The sequence below is a fragment of the Artibeus jamaicensis genome, unplaced genomic scaffold, assembly GCF_021234435.1.
Source record: "Artibeus jamaicensis isolate MK-2021 breed Jamaican fruit bat unplaced genomic scaffold, CSHL_Jam_final contig_354, whole genome shotgun sequence".
Classification (NCBI taxonomy): Eukaryota; Metazoa; Chordata; class Mammalia; order Chiroptera; family Phyllostomidae; genus Artibeus; species Artibeus jamaicensis.
Window position 1 is genome coordinate 7,704,270 of NW_026521803.1, and position 21,117 is coordinate 7,725,386.

At 45.5% G+C, this 21,117-nt stretch overlaps 2 protein-coding genes across 3 annotated transcripts in view; one reads left to right on the forward strand and one right to left on the reverse strand.

Annotated features, from left to right (window-relative positions):
- The window catches only part of GREB1L (GREB1 like retinoic acid receptor coactivator), a 272,153-nt gene that overhangs the window by 238,854 nt on the left and 12,182 nt on the right, over window positions 1-21,117 (forward strand). For both annotated transcript variants that reach the window (XM_053664384.1, XM_053664385.1), the window contains 9 exons: window positions 1,744-1,859; window positions 2,544-2,788; window positions 5,296-5,888; window positions 6,091-6,193; window positions 8,961-9,116; window positions 9,402-9,541; window positions 11,358-11,519; window positions 11,656-11,860; window positions 20,574-20,739. In XM_053664384.1, coding sequence (XP_053520359.1) covers window positions 1,744-1,859; window positions 2,544-2,788; window positions 5,296-5,888; window positions 6,091-6,193; window positions 8,961-9,116; window positions 9,402-9,541; window positions 11,358-11,519; window positions 11,656-11,860; window positions 20,574-20,739 — 1,886 coding nt within the window. The remainder of the gene's footprint in view (window positions 1-1,743; window positions 1,860-2,543; window positions 2,789-5,295; window positions 5,889-6,090; window positions 6,194-8,960; window positions 9,117-9,401; window positions 9,542-11,357; window positions 11,520-11,655; window positions 11,861-20,573; window positions 20,740-21,117) is intronic.
- ESCO1 (establishment of sister chromatid cohesion N-acetyltransferase 1) overlaps window positions 16,741-21,117 on the reverse strand; it is a 96,708-nt gene continuing 92,331 nt past the window's right edge. Inside the window, exon 12 of the mRNA XM_053664389.1 lies at window positions 16,741-18,393. Coding sequence (XP_053520364.1) covers window positions 18,372-18,393 — 22 coding nt within the window. The 3' untranslated portion in view covers window positions 16,741-18,371. The remainder of the gene's footprint in view (window positions 18,394-21,117) is intronic.

The following is a 21,117-nucleotide window of genomic DNA, read 5'->3' on the forward strand; positions in this document are numbered from 1 at the left end:
TCATTATCATAACCCACCTCATTATTCATGGAGGAACCATGGCCTATGGGTGGTTCCTGGGGGATAAAACATGTGCAGGGAGAACCCCAGCACCAGGGATATTGCGAGTCCGATGTGACGCAATAAGTGAAATGCCTTCTATTTCCAGAATTGTTTGCTTTAAACCAGGTAAAGTCACGGTTCCCTCTGACATGAAAATGTATGAAAAATTGAATTCTTGTAGATATTTCTTCTAATATTTTTTTAATTTTTTGATAGATTGATTTTCTGAGATATTACATGTCTCTCCAACTTGTGAAGTTATGAAGATCCACTAATTTCCCCTTAGTATGCAAATAAATGATAGAAGATTTGTCAACAAGGTTACAGTTCTTCTAGTTTTACAAATTACATACATTTTTATTTGAACAATTGTGAGTATGTTTATTTCTTAAGTGGTATTTCTAGATAGCAACAAATTATTAATCAAACCTTATATTATTTGTTGCCTGTTGGGTTTCTTCTATCACATGCTGTGTTTTGCAAAGGAAGTATCAGTCTATTTTAAAATAAAATTGCATGCATTATGTAACACCTCACTTCTTAGTCCTTGTTCTCCAAAGCATTAGGAGAAATGTCAATTCATTTCTTACAACTTGTGCTAGAAAGCTGATATAAAACATAGTTAGATGCTACATGATTTATAAATAGTAGGAACTGCGTTGACTACTTAAGAGGCGATCTATTATTTTCTGCTCTAAATTAGAAGATTCTGTAAGCTCTTTTCACTTTTGAACATCTTTTAGGTTGGTAAATTTTTTTTTCATTTCATTGAAACATTTATGCTTTCAAGATTGACATTCCATTTATTAAAGATAAACATGTCACATGTACACATGTGTTACTGTGTATGAGAAGTTGATGCTTCATAGAGTTTTGTGAAATCACGAGCCAATTACATTCCTCTTCTAAAGAAGGAACAGGTTTTTTTTTCGTGACCCAGGTTTGGTTCTATTTTTAGCCTTCTTGAGAAAGACTTTTTGTGACTGTAAGCTAGTTGTTACTTATTTTGAAAGTCAATTAAGGGAAAAAGGAAAAATAACCATCAGGGGAGGCTAACTTCATGGTTTTCTTGGTGAAAATGCCTCTTTTCATGGAGTTTTGTGATTCTTTTATTAATCATTCACAACTGAAATTGTCTTTTTCAGTCAGTCTCAACAATCTGTTTATTATAAAAAATGTATATTTAAGAGCCTTGAATCAGCCCTGGCTGCTGTGGCTCAAGGGATTGAGTGTCACCCTGTAAACCAAAAAGGGTCACCAGTTTGATTCCCAGTCAGGGCACACGCGCAAGAGGCAGCCACACACTGATGTTTTTCTCCCTCTTTCTCCCCCACTCTCCCTCTCTCTAAAAATAAATAAGTAAAATCTTTTTTTAAAAAGAGCCTTGAATCAGGTGGTTAAGGCAGGATTTTTGCTGTAAGGTTTGTGGGCTGTTTCACATCACTTCTTTGGCCTGTGTGGCTAATGCATGACATACAGCAAGGCCTCCTGTTTTATCCTATTGAGATAAAACTAGAGGCCACATTCTTCCAGAGCATTTTGTGTGTGCTTTTTAGTAGCAACTAACATATGTACACACACTTACTGGCAGTCATTTGGAAGAACAAATATGTATTAAAAAATCCGGGAGCTAGAAATCTTTAAAAAGATAGAAACTTAAATAAGTGGTTTTAATTTTATCATATGGGTCCCTTTCTACAGACCTGGAGAGGAAATGAACCAGAAGAATGGGTCCCTCGGACATACCAAGATTTGGAAGGTCTGCCTTGTATTGTGATTTTAACTGGCAAAGATCCTCTTGGAGAAACCTTTCCCAGGTACAATGTGAATAATTGGTTCTCATTTTTCATTAGTTGCCCAGCTGAGCTGATGGTTAGTTAACACTTGGCTGATGCTTAACTATCATATTCATTTGGCAAGTAGAAAGAGAAAATTTTTTTCAGGAATATAAGAAATATAGCCTTCCTTGGTTTCTTCTTTTGACTTTTCATAGATCACCTAGCAATTCTGGGAATGGAAGACAGCCACAGTTGAGAAATGTTTATTCATTAAAGCAGGGTATCCAGAAGCAGAGGAAAAACATCTACCTGAAACCAGGATTTGGTTTTGTTTCTTTTTTGGATAAAGACTGTTGTTCCCAACCCCTTTAGGGATCGAAGGCCTGCAGACCAGAAGGCAACAACAACAATAATAATAGCATTAACTGAAAGCTTACTGTGTCAGATATCACCGTAAATGCCTTACGTGCATCCTGCCATTCATCGTTTACAATAACTGTGTGAGCCAGGCACTGTTACTCTATTTTGTACTTGGACAAAATGAGGTGACTAGAGTGAGGTCATAACAGCTAGGAGGTGACAGAGCTGAGGCTTGAATCAAGGACGACCTGGCACAGAAACCCGTGATTTTAACTGCTGAGGTACAGCCAGGTATCCCGGCATACACCAACACTGCATGCACCACCAGGTAGACTCACCAAAAACATCATTACTTTCGTGCAGGTCTTTGAAGTACTGTGACCTCCGGTTAATTGATTCAAGCTATTTAACTCGCACCGCCCTGGAACAGGAAGTGGGTCTGGCATGCTGCTATGTCTCAAAGGAAGTCATCCGGGGATCAACTGTCGCCCTAGACCTTAGTGGGAAGGAGCAAGAGCGAGTCACTGTGAGTGAGAATGACTCTGACGAGCTGATGATCGATCTGGAAAGGCCCCAGAGCAACAGCAGTGCTGTCACTGGAACCTCAGGTCAGTACTCTCTTCTCTCTTTTGAGGGATAAGGGACAGGAGGCGAGGTAGGTAGGCATGTGGAAGGCAGAGGCATCTACTGACACCCCTCAAGGCTGTCCAAGGAGCCTTTGGTGACTCAGGCACCCACTCCAGACCTCAGGTGCCTAGAAGAATACTTAAAAGCATGACGGACAGCCACAAAATACTTCTCTAGGTAAGCATTTAATGGAGAGCTTGGTAATGGGCTAAATATAGTAAGTGAATTTTACAACCTGAGTCTGCACATTTGCCCTACTCTCTCCTACCGTAATTATCTCATGGATATTATGCACCTTATATTTGCACAGGGGCCCTCTCTTCCTTCCACATCCTAAAGCGGTTAAGTTTGTGTTAGTTGGCTTAGAACCTGCCACAAAGTGTTTGAAAGGGTAAATGGGTGACTTTTCTTAGTACTCAATAGCAAGTGTTTGCATCCTGAAGGCTCCTCTGGGGCCACTGACTGACTGTGAGGATCCACATGCTGCCCCCAGCCCCTCACAGCACTCCTGCGTGGCTTCCGACCTGCTCCACGGGCGTTCTCCTGATAAATTGTATTGCAGCCGATGACGCAGCAGCATTTCCATTTGTTTCAGACTCTGGAGGTAATAAAGCTTAACATAGGGCCCTGGCTGGTGTGGCTCAGTGGACTGAGTGCCGGCCTGCGAACCAAACAGTCACCAGTTCGACTCCCACTCAGGGCACACGCCTGGGTTGCAGGCCAGGTCTCCAGTAGGGGGTGTGCAGGAGGCAACCACACACTGATGTTTTTCTCCCTTTCTTTCTTCCTCCCTTCCTCTCTCTAAGAAATAAATAAATAAAATCTTAAAAGCTTTAAAAAAAAACAAAAGCTTAACAGGAAACTTGGAGAATGTAACGAAGTATAGAGAGAAGTGCAAACCCCTACCGGAGGGCACTGCCAATCACCTTCCCGCTGTCCCACGTTTCCCCCTGTGCGTCACTGTGACACAGACACGCACACACACAGATTTCGTGACAGAAGCAGCACTGGTCTTTCTGTTCATTCTGTCCGCCTTTGTTAGACAGCTCCCTGTGGGAACTGAAGGGGCCGTTAAATGTGGGGATTTCTGTCTTTCGATGGTGACCCCCCACCTGGAAGAGCATGAGGGTCCTCAAGCAGGGATTGGGGTGGGGCCTCCCTGCCCCTCCACCACAGGCTCCCCAGGTTTCTCTGAGACCAGGTCAGAAAACAGGCAAGAGGTTTGGAGGATAGGAAGGGCGACAGAAGAGGAGCAATGTTACATCTAGAGGCTTTGGGATACCAACATCAGTGAGGGAGAGGCAAGGAGGAGGGGGGACTTCACCTTCCTTCCTCTGGCTCTTCAATCCGACGCCCACCTGTCCCTGACTGCCAGAACAGCCTCAAAGGCTCACAGTCTTGGCCTTGCTCTGATGAACTCACACAAAGGTCATGGCTTGCCTTCTGCTGTTTATATTTTCCTCCCTTTGGGGCCAACCAGATGTGCAGGCTGTGCTCACACCACTGAGCACACACTGCCCAGCCTTAGGCCAACTCCAAAGATGTTCAGGAAGTTTCACTCCTCAAAGTGGGCAGGCATGTGGACTCTGAGGTCTGGACCGTGAGGGAAAGACACAGAAGTCAAATGAGCAAGTGGAATGACTTGGTTTCAATAACCTCCAGTTACTGGCTACTCATCTAGAGTCCCCCCAAGCTTGGGATTTGACCTACATGTCTGGGAAGCACCACTCTGAGCCCAGAGAGGGCCTTATGTCCTGCAGGCAATGAGCTTGTCCTCAAACCAAAGAGTGGCTGCCTGTTAGGGGGAAAACACATTTGCAGTGAATTGGCCAAATGTGCAGGGCTCTCTGGGCATGAGCAGCTCCCCACTGGAGACATTCCCCACGCTGCTTGGGGCGTCCCTGGAAATGCCCACAGCCCAGGAGGTCACCCACAGCCAGAGAGGTCACTCACAGCCCAGGAGGTCACCCACAGCTAGCAGTGTGAGGTCCCTGATCAGACTACATAAGGTAGTGAGTGCCACTTGAGCAGGACTTGAATGCGGAGCCTGTAGTGGTCAGGGTTCTGGGGTGAATCAGGTGGTATATCCAAATGAGGCGTAAGGGGACTACTTACAGACATGTGGTACAGTGAACTGCAGGGTTCCCTGACCACCACTGGGCCTGAAGAAGCCAGAGGAGCCAGCATGACGTGTACCAAAGGCCTCATAGAGGAAGGAAGCCCACCCTGGTGACCATGTAGGAAGAGAGCTGGGGAATAAATACCTGGTTTCCTGCTTGAGTCTCCCATTGGCCAATCCCACCCTGACCCAACAGGGAGAAGCATGGAGAGGAAGGGCAAAGGGGAGATTTCTAGCATAGTTTCTGGAACTGGTACACACAGCCTAGTTTCCTGGCCTTACCCTCCTTTCCAGAGGTGCCAGGAGCCTGGGGAGCACACCTGGCATTGGTAACAGAGTGGGTACAGGGTGGGCTCTGTCCTCTTTCAGGCTCCATCATGGAGAATGGGGTGAGCTCTTCCAGCACAGCAGAAAAATCCCAGAGGCAGCCCCTGACACCCAGTTTCCAGAGCCCAGCCAACAGCACGGGGCTGGAGGAAGGGGTCTCCACAGGCACAGTGGGAGCTGGGGAGACCCTGAAGCAGGAGTGTGATTCCCTGGGCCCCCAGATGGCGAGCAGCACCACTTCCAAGCCTTCATCATCATCGTCATCATCATCCTCCTCCTCCTCAGGTCCCCAGACCCTTCCGTGGGCTGGTCGGCCTGTCCAAGGTTGCAGGGGCCTGCATGCAGCCCTGCCCCCAGTAGTGATCTTATCAAAAGCGGCCTACAACCTCCTGGGCTCCCAGAGGGGTGGCAAGGTGCCATCCTCCTCATCCCTGCTGCCACACGCCGATGTGGCCTGGCTGAGCTCCCTGCGGCCACTGCTGCACAAGGACATGAGCAGCGAGGAGCAGTCCCTCTACTACAGGCAGTGGACCTTGGCTCGGCAGCACCACGCCGACTACGGCAACCAGCCGGACCCCAGCTCCGGCACCCAGGCCTGCCACCCCCGACGGCTGCTGCTGACTGGGCCCCCCCAGGTAGGCTGGGGCAGGCCACGTCCTAGGCTGGGGTCCTCCAAAAGGAAAGAAGCCCGGAAGCTCTTGGGGCGGTAGGGTGGGAGAGTGTGACCCAGAGCAAAGAGGACCTCACCCAGGGGTCTCAGAGCAGGAGACATGTTGGAGCCCAGGTGTGAAATCTCTTTTCCCTTCCTCTCCCCCCAATCAAAACCACTTCCACCAGGTGGGAAAGACGGGCTCCTACTTGCAGTTCCTTAGGATCCTCTTCCGCATGCTCATCAGGCTCCTGGAGGTGGACGTGTATGATGAGGACGAGATCAACACACGTGAGTCTGAACCTGGGTGGGGCGGGGGCCAGACATGGGACACTAACCGTCAAATCCGAGGTTTTTGCCTTCTGGGATTTCTGTGACACCCAGTGTGCAGGGTTCCTGTGAGGTTAAAGGTAACATGCCAGCAGGTAGGTCTAAGCAAACCGTGGCTGTGTTCTTTTTCTGAGGTCAGGAGTGGAGTCTTCCCCTTCTTTTGGACTCTTCCTCTTGGGGAGCAGCCAGATGTGGGGCAAAAAAGGCGTCTTATGAACCCTGTTAAGTGGATGAATTACTCAGATGTTAAATCATTCGGGTTTGAAATTCAGTTGTGGTACTGTGCTTAATGGTCTGAGACATGTTTTATGTTCTGGATACTAGGCTCTTGCTGGTGAGTCAGTATATCTTCTACATTAACTGCAGGCTGTAAGTGAAGGTATATGGTCTACTCTCATGAAATGAAAACTTCTATGGGTGGAACACTGAGCCATAAACAAACTCCTTCTTGTTTGCAGTGACACGCAGGGGCTAGTGCCTCACAGGGCCGTGGGGCTGGTTTTCAGGAAGATCATCTCCAGCCCTCCTCATCCTGTTCCCCTCCCCATCCCTTCCCCAGCTGACACCTGTGAGATAGTCCCGCTCTGTCCCATCCAGCATGGCCACAATGTGGGTGTGAGCGAAGGATCAGCCAGCATTAGCTCTGTAGCTAAGGACAAGGTGGCCTCAAATCTATGGCTTCCTGTCTCAGAACAATCAACTGTGCTGGAGGGAAATGGGGTGGGGGGAGGTAGTAGGGGTAAGTAGAGGCAACTGGGTCAAGCCGGAAGGCATTTTCTATCCAATTGACATTGGAGACCTCACCTCACTTGCTTTTCCTAAATAGCTAACCTATTCTATGACAAGTCAAAGGACTAGTTTAGACCAGAGCAAGAGTAGGTAAAATCAGCCACATGTAATCATTTTTCATCACTTTTGGTTGTATTTCTATTCCTTAACAATGGGAGTCCCATCCTCTCCCATCCACGTCTCCGTATTTGTGTCCCCAGCTGAGCTGCACCAGGCCCACCACAGAGGAGACCCAGAGCTCCTGCTTGGCCTCCAAACACCCTTGGCAGCCTGGAGTGGGCTGGGACCAAGAGGGTCAAGGCAGAGCCAAGCAGACGGGAAGGAGTGAGGGACCCTCCATCTGCTGACTTTCCTGCAAGGCCCCTCAGTGGCACCACAGAGAGCAGTCCCTTTCATTTTCTCCTCAGAGCCTACGACAGTGCTCGTGGGCCTGACTCTGGGCAGAGAGCTGTGAGACAGTCGCACGGCCCAGGAGAGGCCAGTTGGGCCTCTGTAGTGAGGGGCGCTGTCAGTTCATCCTCGTTCCTTCTCCCTTTTTTCTGTGTGATGAATGTGATGGTGCTCTGGGGAGGCACAGTGACACCTTTTTTTAAAAACTAGAAGCTTTAGCTTTTGAATAAAATGCACCCTGGTGGGTGTGGCTCAGTGGACTGAGCACCAGCCTATGGACTGAAAGGTTGTGGGTTTGATTCCCAGTCAGGGCACAGGCATGGGTTACAGGCCAGGTCCCCACTAGAGGTGTGTGAGAAGCAACTGACCAATGTTTTTCTCACACATCAGTGTTTCTCTCTCTTACTCCCTGCCCCCTCTCTAAAAATAAAAAAGTAAGATATTTTTTAAATAAATAAATAAGTAAAATGTGAACTTAGTTCAGGGACATAGAAATAAACAGTATTGTATTAAAAAGGTAAGAGTTGTACTTCTAGTATTTTTTTTAATTGTTCTTTTTTTAAAGATTTTATTTATTTATCTTTAGAGAGGAAGGGAAGGAGAGAACGAGAGAAACATCAATGTATGGTTGCCTTTCATGCCTCCCCTGCTGGGAACTGGCCTGCAACCCAGGCATGTGCCCTGACTGGGAATCAAACCACGATTGTGTGGTTCGCAGGCCCGCACTCAGTCCACTGAGCTACACCAGCCAGGTGTACTTCTAGTATTTAGTATTTTTTTTTAAAGCTTCTTCTTTTCTGTCTCTGAAATATTGTCAAGCTGTTTGAACTTACAAATTTTATTAATAACAATAAAGATCATGTCTTTGCATACCCACCCGGTGCCTGCCACTGTCTGAGCACTTTAAACTCACCATCTGGAACGCTTACGACAATCACGGGACCTTGAGAGTTAAGGATGATGCCTGTGGGTGTGAGTAGGAAGGGGCAGAACCTAATTCAAACCCAGGGCTACTGGCTCGCAGCCTTGACTGTGTGCCAGATCTGCCTAAGGAGCTTTAAGCACCCCAACAGGTGCCTGGTGGTAACAGAGAGGGGAGAGGCTGTGGCCCAAGCACAGGAGTTTTCACAGCTTCCCAAGATTCTAGCAGGCAGAAGACATTGGGGGGTCTTGCTCAACACATTCCTGAAGTCTCATAGGCTGTCAGTGTCTGAAAACTGCACAACTAAAACTCCCAAAGCACAGATGACCCAAAATTAAACAAGCCTTCAGGGCAATTTGAGGAGCTTGGGTGGGAGCCCAGTTAATGTGGGAGTTCATGGCCCAGGTGTGTAGAGGTTAATGCTGGGACTAATGAGGACAAGTATCCCTCCCAGCACAGGTATGAAGGGACAGTTCTGGTTCTTTCCACCTTGGATATGGGAGCTCATTTCCCAGAAATGCCTCTGTCCACCCATCTGTCCCACACACTTCATAAAACCTCTGTCCCACACACTTGGGAGGGAGACCGGTCCCTCTGACTGCTCTGCACACTTTCTTCTTGTCCTAGATCACAGTGAAGGCAACGAAGTGAGCCAGACAGAGGGCGAGCCCTGGCCCGACATCGAGAGCTTCAGTAAAATGCCCTTTGACATCAGTGTGCACGATGCCAAGTACAGTCTGATGAGCCTGGTGTATACTGAGAAGCTGGGAGGGTTCAAACAAGGTCAGTGCAAGCGGAGCCTGGCTCCTCCCTGAAGGTCAAGAGGAACCTAAATGGGGCAGGAGGCCTGGGGCAGTTTAGTCTTTGGGGGCATCATAAGTAATTCTCTGCTCTGCTTTTCTCTTCCCTTATACACATACACATCACCTTTTAATTCCCATACCTGCCTCTCAGAGCACAAAGTACAGAATCCCTGGAAAATCCCTTTCATGGAGTCAAGGACTTTATCTCAGGTGTAGGGGCTTCCAATGCATATCATGGGAAGGTGTTCTGTCTCTTCATACACAGAAGTGGTAAAGGAGCCCAAAGCTGAAGAGCCCAGGCAGCGCCAAACTGTGTCTATGATGCTGACCAAATACGCGGCCTACAACACTTTCCACCACTGCGAGCAGTGCCACCTGTACATGGATTTCGCCTCCACCGCCCAGGTGCGGCCCCGTGCCTTCGCCTGCCACCCAGCAAGGTTTTGTGCTGTCTAGAAGGGACGAAAAGCGAGACTCCCAGTTACAGGCCCTAGACAAAGGACAGCTTATTTAGGAGATGGACCCACTCATTTGGGCTTTTTAGGGTTGTAGAAGGCAGGGAGAGGGAAAAAACTAAGTTTTATTGTCTTAAGTCATTTCATCAAAATGGTTACATGTGTCGGAGAAGAGCTGAGACCCTGAAAAAAACTGATCCTGAAAAAACTGGATATTACAGTATATTTAGTAAAACTCCCTTTGGGTTGTTGGTAAAAATGGTGCTTTAGCCGACAAGTCCATAGAGTGCGCCCTTTAAGCTCTAAACAAGCCGTTGATTCGCACCAACTTAGTCACACCCTTCCTGTGGCGTGGGTTGGTTTTAACCACCAGGCACACTAAAGAGTCAATGTTTGCTCTTTTATTTAGAAAGAAATGAAGGCAGGAACACAGAAGATGACCTGGTACCCCATAGTATTTGGCTTGTGTTCTGCCAGAGCACTGTTAGGCACAAACGATGGGAAAGGTAGGAGATGAGAGTAGTATCCAGTGCCAGTTTGGGGGATAAATTTCGTGTTGCTTCCCCCCAATTATCCTCTTGATTTTCATTACTTGGCTCTGAGCACCTAGAACAGCTCTTCCTACTTCTAGGACATGTTGCTGGATGTCCCCAAACTTGCTTCTGCTCTCAAGGAGCAGGTCTTCCCCTTTTCCCATCAGGAACTGGGAGGGATACATACTGCAACACTGGACTGACCATTCTGCCCTTCTGATACAGGTTCCCTTTCAGACCCCATTCGCCCACTTTCTGTCACTGTAAACTTCTGGTGGGCTAGTTCGAAATCAGCTCACCATGCCTTACAGAATGTGGGAGATTCAGTCCCCTGATCTATAAAGCATAGGCTTTTAGAAATTTTCCTTATTGAAAACCCTCTACTTACATAGGTTCTGTGTGGTTACAGTATTCACTAAGTAGTATATTTCCACATGTGTGAGGTAGAATGAACTAGAATTTAAGGGAATTACAAATTTAAGAGTTACAACATTGTTTTTCTGTGAAATATAGTTTCTGTGAAATATAGTATTTAGGTTAAAATCCTGGGAAACCTACCTGGATTCTAGTTGCTGCTGAAAGTCGATGCTATCTTTTCAAACAAAATGTCTGAATTGTAAGGCATGCGAGGCCTTCATGCAGTTCTTCACTGAGTTGGGTAACAGAGCATGTGAACTTCCCAGCAATTGAAAAAATAGGTTGGATTTGGCTTCAGTGAGTCAAATGGTTCCTAGAAGTGGAAGTCAGACTTCTAGGCTCAATGACTATTCAAACCTCTTAAGCTTCCACTGTAGCCAGGAGAGATGGGGCCACGCAGGTATTTTAATTTAATTGTACTTAGAAAAACGGCATTCATTTCATCTGACCTGCATAGAGAAGTGTTTTCCCCCAGAACTGGGCACCTTTGGGGAAGTCGATATAGCAGGACTTGCACAGGTACATTTAACCTGGCCATAGAACTGAGCAGTGGTGGTTCTAAGAACATGAGGATTGCAGAGACAGTGCCAAGCCACCCATGGAGAGGCTGAAATGCTTGGCTCTCGTGTCAGCAGCAGCTACTAAAAAATGAGACATTTGCCTTCCCGACCCTTTCCATGTCGTGTACACAGCCAGGTCCTGTGGCAGGTGTAAGTTCAGGCTAGTTTGCCTCTCTTAGTAACAGTCTCAACAAGTAGCCTGGAAGTTTGCAAACTGTGAGCTTACATTCCTTCCCTTTCTTCTTTGCAAACATAGATGCCTGACTCCACCCTTCATGCATTCACGTTCTCTTCCTCTATGCTGGGAGAAGAGGTGCAGCTCTATTTCATCATTCCCAAATCCAAAGAGAGTTATTTTGTCTTCAGCAAGCAAGGCAACCACCTGGAGAGTATGCGGTTGCCACTGGTCTCAGACAAGGTGGGTGATAGTGTTTGGGCACAGGGACTTAAAGGCCTCAGGTACTATATCAGATCCTCTAAAAGCTTCTTAAACCTAAGGGTTTTAATTTCCCTTTTTGGTATCTGGTTTTTGTTTTTGTTTTTTCTTTCAACAGAACTTGAATGCAGTCAAGAGCCCTATTTTCACTCCTTCCAGTGGTCGTCACGAGCATGGACTCCTAAACCTTTTTCACGCCATGGAGGGCATCAGCCACTTGCACCTTCTAGTGGTCAAAGAGTATGAGATGCCCCTGTATCGCAAGTACTGGCCCAACCACATCATGCTGGTGCTTCCCGGCATGTTCAATAATGCAGGCGTGGGTGAGTCCCCTTGGCCTCCGTCCTGGGTAGGGAGAAGGGCTAAAAGATAAACCAAGGTCCACTCCCTGGGTGTGCAACTTTCAAAGGTTTCCCTGCCTCTGGGAAGTGCCCTGCTCTCCTCACCGAAGGACTTTTGACTCCTCTTTAAATGTTTATTTTCTCTTTATCTGAAGTTTTGCAGAACTTTTAACTACTAGTAACTAAAGAAGGCACTGGTATACTGAGACCCTGGGGAAGTGTAGGTTCCTGGGCTGGACTTGCCAGCAGCAGCAATGTAACAGTGCAAAGAATGGTTGGAGGAGGTGGAGAGATAATAACTCACTCCAGGCTAGAGGCAGCTGGTGGGGTCTCTGAGATATCACTAATCATGACAGGTGCCTTTAGATATCACTAAAGGCACATGACAAGTTCTAGGAATTTCTACACAATGGGGTATTTGAAGCATCCTTACTGCCTGTGACAGTCATCTTAAAAGTGCCTGGAAGAAGTCCCTCCTGCTTTTCCCCACAGGGTTTAAGAGCAATGGACTGATTGCTCCAAGGGGAGCACACACCCTTGGATTGCTCCAAGGGTGTAGCACAGTGCTGTGCAGTCACTTCTTATATGGTAGTTCTTAACCATGTTTCCCACCCACTTCTGTGCGAGTCTGACTCACTACAGTGTCAGAAAGGGAGGATCAAGATATGTTAATGGACACTTGAGACTGTTGGAGGGAAGTAAGAACACCAGCCTGGAGCTGGAGGGAACAGCTGGGAAGTCTCCCCAAGTCCCCGAGGTCCTCCTCTCACTTGCCATTCTTTTCCCACTTCACTTCCATCCCTCCCTTTCTCTATTCATCTCTAAAGAGAGGTCTCTTCATTTCCTGTTCTCCTTTCCACCCCTTTCCAAGTCCTTAAACCTCCGCCTTAATATGGGATTAAAGTATTTTTAAAAACTAGCTTATTATTTTGATGCAGTTGTATTTTCTATCACTTAATACCAAGTGAGTTAAGACTTTAACATACTTCTGGTCCTTTATTCTCCCCCAAACTAACTAAAAAATATATGTTTTTTTATGAACATGACCTTGCTGTGTCTTACTAACATTTAGGTAGAAGTTTCCTCATCCCAGATCAGCCTGAATTTGTTTAGTGCCAGTTTTGCCAGTTTTGAAAATTTGCAGAGAGTGAAACCAACATATATTCAAATTAAATAAATGTTTAAAATATTTTACTTGTGGTAAGAAACACATAGCTTACCATCTCAGCCATTTGTAAGTGTCCAGATTGTTAGGGTGGTTGGTGATATGGGCTGTGAAAGAACTGACAAAGCTAAGAAAGTGGAGAGAGTAAAGAATTTTACTCACCCTCTGAGAAAGGAGAGGGGCAGGTTGTGGAGAGAGACACCAGCACTGAGGAGTGGGGGCTTTGAGATTTTTTTTGGATTATAACTGGATTTAAAAAGGGTGGGGGGTTGCTGCTCTATGGCCCCAGGGCTTTTCAGGCTAACAGGAGGCTGCCCTTACGGTTAGTTATGTTCTTGCTTCCTGTAATTTCCAGTCCTGGGGACAGATGCTCAGAAGAGGAAAATGGCAGTCGTATTTAACAAGGTCACAGGCCTGCTAACCAAATGGTGCCACAATAGCAAATGGGGCTGGCTTGGTCCTTTCATTCCCTCCTCTGGTTTTAAAATGGATTTCTTCCTCATGACCTGGCCCAGTTCTGGTTTGGGGGAGTAGGGACACAGTTCTCTTCTCTGTAACTGCTTCAGGGGGGCTAGGGCTGAGGAGCTGTCCCTGCCTGTAGGTCTGGGTGTGGCGCCTTATGGAGAAGAGGGTGAAATTGGATAGCCCCAAAGTGAGAGCTGCGGCTGGAGGCCAGTGGTGGAGAGAATCGTCCAGAGCCTGGAGACTCTGTTGAATGAAGGATGTGAGGTATTTGAGGAGACATGGCCTAAAAATGAAAATAAAGAAAAAGGCTGCTATAGATCCTAGGGAGGGAATTAGCCAGGCAAACTTAAAACTGGTTTTTATATCAAATATTTTGTGTAGAACACAGGGTCCTGTTTAATTTATGTAAGTACTTAATATTTTTAGTCCAATAGAATATTACTAGTTATGCCATCAGAAGCAGAAAATATACCACATGTAATACAGACAAATGCATATCACATAAAGACCACATACAAAAATGAACACATAAAGACCATACATGTAATTTGAATTACTAATTTTTGTAGAGAAAGTATAAGATTTCTCTTCTTTGCTTTTAACAACTTTCAAGAAGACTGGAAAGGGGATGGAAGGTCCTAAATACCAAGTAAGGAAACTTGTGGAAACTCTCAGTAAAAGCTTTAAGGACTAGTCTAGCAGCAGGGAAGAGCCTGGGTGTGGCTACTGTGGCCCCTGAAAGGTCAGAAGCCTGGTAACGGAAGATATATATACTCCAGATGGAGGATCAGGAATTATAGTCCACACCAGCAGAGAAACAGAAAGAGATAGATGTGTTTACCTGTGCCCGAAGGTGACCTTACCAACGACAAGAGCTTCACCCAGATGCCCTGGGAATGGGTTTAACCCACTTAGACAGGGGACTCAGTAGAAAACCAATCTGAGAGAGCCACACAGGGAGACAGAAAGCATGTTTGAGAGAGAAAGCCTGTTTGACCCATGGATGTGGTTACCCCATACCCTCAGGGTGGCCTTACCAATGACCCGAGCACCAAACAAAGGGGAAATACGGGAGTGATTGGTTCCTGACTCACTGCACCTCATATCCCAGGTGTCACCTGGGGTCATTGTGTAGGGTGACTCCATGTCCAGAGGGCAGCCTTACCTTCTGTGCCAGCATTGACAAAATGCATTTTGCTGAAGGATTTATCCCACAGCTGGTAGGTAGGTTTCCCGACACCGACAAGGGCAAGAGAAAGTGTAATAAACACAACTCCAGGTACAGCTAGAGTCATCACAGAATACCATAAAGAAATTAGGTGGAAGAAGGGGTACCGGAGCCTAAGGTTTCTTTCTTCACAAATGTAAAACTTTCACAAACTTCACAAACCTTTCTGCAACTTTCACAAGCTTTCTTAACCCTTTAGAAATAACCATCTTTAGAATAACTTACTTTCAACCCATGTCCTTTAAAATTGCATTTCCATGCCTTATATCTTCTATTATTAAAACTATACAATTTCTTTCCAACTGGATATGAACTGAACTTTTAGAAACTTTAGTTTCCCCTAATAATTAGAAGGTAAGCAACAGCAGTCCCTGGATTGATTTATGAACACGTGCCCGTGAGAAACAGGTCCCTCTGCCAGCAAACACTCACTTTAAGAAACACACCCAGCGCCCCAAATCTGCCCTGCAGCCTTTGTGACGAAAGCCAAAAGCAGGTCTAGCAATCTGTGTTTCGGTATTTCATATTATTTCAAAATACCTAGATATTCAATGACTTTTATCAGAATTTACTAATTTACAAAGGAACAGATATAGCTAACATTTTCCCCCTTTCGATAAGAATTATCTCCCCCAAATTTGTATTTTAAAAGATGGCCTAGACACGCGTTCTTGAAGAAGACCATGTGTTTGCCTTTCAAAAAGGTAGGGAAAGGAAAGGCAAGCTTCTCCCAAGAGGACTTTGGTTTCGTCAGGCAAAGGGGCAGAAAAGCAGCGTGAGTTTAAAATGCCACTTTTTTCTCTGCAGTGAGAGGCAGGCCCAATTTTTTCCAGGATTTAGCAGCCCCCACCCCCAGTCTCCAGAGGAGGAGAATGCAAAGTGTTTTACAAGGGAAGGGAGTGAGATTTTCTCCCTCCTTGTACCCTTTTTGTTACTTAATGTGGGCCCAGTGGAGCCGAGCCTAATTCCAAACTGGAGTTGAATGCAGGACTGGGGTTAAGCAGGTAAGGAATAGCGTCACCCCTGCTGAGTAATATTGATTAGAAGAGCACGGCCTTTAAGGGATTAGCGTGCTGCTCAGCTGGAAGCAAACATGGGGAGTGGGGGGTGGTGGAGAGGCGAATTTGAGTGAAAAGCCATAGTTAGGAGAACCCCAGCTGAAGGTTAAAATCTTGTCTCCTCTCGGTAACTAAACCCAGGGAGGGGGTCGAGATGGCGACAGTATTGTAGTTAACCCGGACTGCCTGGTCACCCAGTGTGTACTGAGGCCAGGCCGGGTTGCTATGGAAAATAAAACATTTGGTCTTGAGATCAGTAAGTCCCAGAGCCTTCAAGTTCTTCAGTAGACAACCCAATGGGGAGTCCTTAGGGGAGGGTATTGCCCATGGTGAGAAGTATGAAAAAGAACAGGGAAGGGTATCTCAGGGAAGACAACAGTGTGGGGCGCGGGGAAGGTCTGAGGAGAGCGTCACCAATTCAAGGACCTAGGGGTCGGCGGCCAGAGCCGAGCGTCCTCAGGCCTGAGGGCAGGCCGAACACGAGGTTCTCCCTCAGAGCCAGGCCTCCCTGGGCCCCGAAAACAGACCGAACCGGCAGGGCGTTGGTTAGAGGCGTCCTTCCCAGCCTAACCCTGCGAAAGTGATAGACCCAGTACCGGGGTCACCACGGTGGGACGTGGGGATGAGCTATCACTTTCCACAGGAAGTTTTCATCCCGCGACCCAGAGACTTACGGATCGCTGGCTGTGAAGATGGGTGAGCAGGAGGCTGTCCGCAGGGTCCCAGAGACGGAGAAGGTTTAGAATCCTCTCTTCGAACCTCACAGAGACAGGGTTCAAGGCGAAGACCGGCTCTAGCTTCCGCTGCCCACTGCTCCCTAAGTCGCAAGTCTCAGGAGGACAGAGGAGAGGGAGAAATAGAAAACATTCGCCTATGTGGCACCAAAATGTTACGGTGGTCAGTGATGCGGCCTGTGAATGAACTCACAGAGAGAAGAAAGTGTAGACAGTAAAGTTTTTATTCGCTGTCCAAGAAAGGAAAAGGGTGTGGAGAGAGACACCAGCATTGAGGGGTTGGAGCTTGGAGCTTCCATTGGATTATAATTGGATTTAAAAAGGGCGGGGGTTTCTGTTTGTGGCCACTGGGCTGCTGGGGCTTTGTAACAGGAGGTTGCCCTTTGTTCCAACGTTATCTTCGCCCATGGCTGTAGGGAGAGGTTAGTTCTGTTCTTGCAGTAATTTCCGGGCCTGGAGACAAGCTCAGAAGAGGAAAATGGTAGCCGTGTTTAACAAGGTCACAGGCCTGCTCAGCAAATGATGCCGCAATACAAATGGGTCTGGCTCTGTCCTTTCACAGATCAGCAGTGTTCGATAGACTCACACTGTTGTTCAACCAATCTCCAGAACTCTCTCTTCATCTAGCAAAAGTTAATCTCAGTACCACTTACTCCTTTTGAAGGCTGAATAATATTCCATTGTATATCACACATCTTCTTGATCCATTCATCCATCAATGGACATGTGGACTGACCCTCACCTTTTGCCTATTGTGAATATGCTGCTATGAACAAGGGTGTACAAATACCTTTTCAAGACTATTTTTAATACTTTTGGATATACCCTGAAGTGGAATTGCTGAATCATATAAAAATTCCATCTTTAATTTTTTTAAGGAATTAGCATACTGTTTCCATAAAGGCTGTATAATTTTATATTCCTACCAATAGTGCAAAATGATTCCAGGTTTTTCATATCCGCACCAACATTTTTTTTTATAACAGCCATTCTAATGGGCGTCAGGTATATCTTACTAGGATATGATTTGCACTTCCCTAAGGATTAGTGATGTTATGTATCTTTTCAGGTGCATTTTGGCCTTTTGTGTATTTTCTTTGGAGAATCTATTCAAGTGCTTTGCCTACTTTTTAATCAGGTTTTTTTTTATTGTTGACTTGTTCTTTATATATTCTAAATATTAACCCCTCATCAGATACATGGTTTGTAAATATTTTCTCCCAATTTATAGGTTGTCTTTTCATGGTTGTGTCCTTTGCACTGAAGTTTCAAATTTTTACATAGTCTGGTTTTCTGTTTTTTCTTTTCTTGCCTGTGTTTTTGGTGTCACAGCCAAGGAATCACTGCCAGGTCCAATGTCACAAGCTTTTCCTCTGTTTTCTTCTAAGAGTTTTATAGATTTGGCTCTTGCAGTTAGATCTTTGATCCATTTTTTAAAAGATTTTATTTATTCATATTCAGAGAGAAGGGAAGAGAGGGAGAAAGAGCAACATCACTGAGCTACACCAACCAAGGCCACTTTAATTTTTTTATATAATGTAAGGAAAAGTCCAACTTCATTTTTCTGCATGTGGATATCCAGCTTCCCAAAAACATTTGTGGAAGAGATTGTTCTTTTCACACTGATGCTTTTGTCAAAAATAATTTGACCATATATGCAAGAATATAATGCCGGGCTCAGCAGTTTTATTCCATTTGTTTATATGTCTGTCTTCATGTCACTATCACATTGATTTCATTACCGTGGTTTTGTAATACGTTTAAAATCAGCAAGAGACCTCCAACTTTGTTCTTTTTCAAGGTTGTTTTGGCTATTCAGGGTCCCTTGAGATTCCATATAAATTTAAAGATGAGCTTTCCTAGTTCTGAAAAAAAAACCAATTGAGATTTCAATAGGGATTTTATTAAATCTGTAGGTTGCTTTGGGTAATATTGACATATTAACAAGATTATGTCTTCCTCCCTGGCTGGTGTAGCTCAGTAGATTGAGTGCAGGCCTGCAAACCAGAGGACTGCTGGTTCTACTCCCAGTCAGGGTACCTGCCTGGGTTGCAGGCCAGGTCCCCAATAGGGGGTGTGCAGGAGGCAACCACACATTGATGTTTCTTTCCCTCTCTTTCTCCCTCCCTTCCCCTCTCCCTAAAAATAAATAAATCTTAAAAAACACACTCACAATATTACATCTTCCAATCGATGAATATAGGATGTCTTTCCATCTATTTTCATCTTCATTACCCTATTCTTCAGACCATAAGGTACCCCTAGGTTTTAGAGGAGGAAAATAGGAAAAAAATTTTGAAGCAAAAAATGTGGTAAAATACTTAATAACATAAATAACGTAATATTTCACCAATGTAAGTGTAAACAGAACTCAACAGCAGCATCAACAACCATTATTCCTCCCAAATTGGTGTGGGGAGTGTACCTTATAGTCTGAAAAATATAGTAATTTCTTTCTGCAATGTCAATAGTTAAACATTTATTTTAATAACCTTTTTCCTTTTGATCTGTTGTAAATGTAATTTTCTTAATTTCTCTTTTAGATTGATATAGAAACACAACTGACTTTTGAGTGGTTTTGTATCTGCTGACTCACTTTACTTCTAACAGCTTCGTGTATGTGGTATCTTTAGGGTTTTCTACATAGAAGATCATGCTGCCTGCAGAGATACTTTTACTTCTTCCTTTCTAACTTGGGTACCATTTATTTCTTTTTTCCTAATTGCTCTATGATTTCCAGGACCATGTTAAATGGAAGTGATAACAGTGGGCATCCTTGTCTTATCCTTTTTTTAAAAAAGCTTTTATTTTTAGAGAGAGGGAGAGAAGTATTAATGTGTGGTTGCTTTTTGCATGCCCCCTACCACCACTGGGGACCTGGCCTGCAACCCAGGCATGTACTCTGACTGGGAGTCGAACCTGCAACCCTTTGGTTCACAGGCCAGCACGCAATCCACTGAACCACACCAGTCAGGTGTGAATCCTGACTCCTTGCAGCCCTGATTCCTTGTCTCATTCCTGATCTTGGAGGAAAAGCTTTCAGTCTTTCACCACTGCGTGTGATGTTACCTATGGGCTTTTAATATATGATCCTTGCTATATGTTGAGAATGTAAACTATTACACTTATGCTCTCAGAAGGTAGATTTTTCCTAAATCCTATTATTACCCTTGATCTATTCAAACTGTTTTCATGGTTCCTTCATAGGCTTAATAGTTTTATTAGCCTCTTTATTTCATTATCTACATTTTGTTTTCATTTTAGGGTGGCCCACCCATAAAATTGGGCTAATGCCTTGTGATAATCATCTTAATTACTAACATTCATTGAGTACTTAGCACATGGGAGGCACTACCCAACACTGTGCCATTTGATGAAGTAGATGTTACCATTTCCATCTTACAGGTGAAAGAGCCAAGGTACAGCTAGAGGTGTCACAGCTAGAAAGTGCTGGAATCAGGACTCAAACCTAGGCAGCTTGGCTCCAGTCTTTTCTATTACTCACTATACCAGAGCCTCTTGCCAAAAAAAAAAAAAAAAAGGCAGACCTAGGGAAAGGATGCCAGTGTCCAGAATCATTTTCAGAGACTGTGCTGCTGCCACTTTCCTAAAAGGGACAGCTTAGTGTGAGTGGCATACCCACTTATTGCAGCCCTGGCTCCTCCTCCCTAGTGAGAGGCTACTTCTGAGACTGAGAGAGCTTCGTATTATGGCTTTAAGGAACTAACCAGTAATAGGAGTTCCCTGCATCTGGAATCCTTTGTCCTCTCAAGGAAACTGGATTCTTGCAGTGTTCCTCAAAGTGTAGTTCAGGAATCATCTGTATTCCCAAAGACATCTCTGGCTTCTGTCCCCTCATCAGACCTACTAAAGTGAATCTCTGGTGAAGGACTTCCTCCTCTACACTAAAGTGTGCCCTGAACAGTTCATTGACACTGGTCGCCATGTGAACAGGCACGCCTGCAGGGAGAGAGGGTGGGGCTGTCTGTGGGGCTGCAGCAAGCCTGAGTGAGGGATGTGCAGCTGTGGGTATGTTGCCTTCCAGGTGCTGCTAGGTTTCTCATTAAGGAGCTGTCATATCACAACCTGGAACTGGAGAGGAACCGCCTGGAAGAACTGGGAATTAAACGCCAGTGTGTCTGGCCTTTCATTGTTGTGATGGATGACTCCTGTGTCCTGTGGAACATACACAGCGTTCAGGAGCAGAGCAGGTAGTGGTACTTTCCAAGCAGTTCTAGGGGACTATGGCACATGGTGTTGAGAAGGTACTTTCCTGGGCTGCATTTGTGCATGGAAATAAATGAGACCTGTAGCTTTCCAGAGCAGAAAGATCTTCCACGAGACCATCACTAGGACATTTTTTTTTTAATTTAGACATTCATGTGCCATTAAATTCCTGGACCATTTCTGGATCATAGTTTTGGTTAGCTATAAAAGTCTATTTAGCCCAGCTCTGCTATGTTACCTGGATGCAAAGGAAAAGTGATTTCACCTGTCTCAGTTGCATCACCTGTAAAATTATGGCTGGGCCAAAATCAGTGGTTTTCCTCCCGGGGCAGTGGTGAGAATTCAATGAGAAACAGGGAATA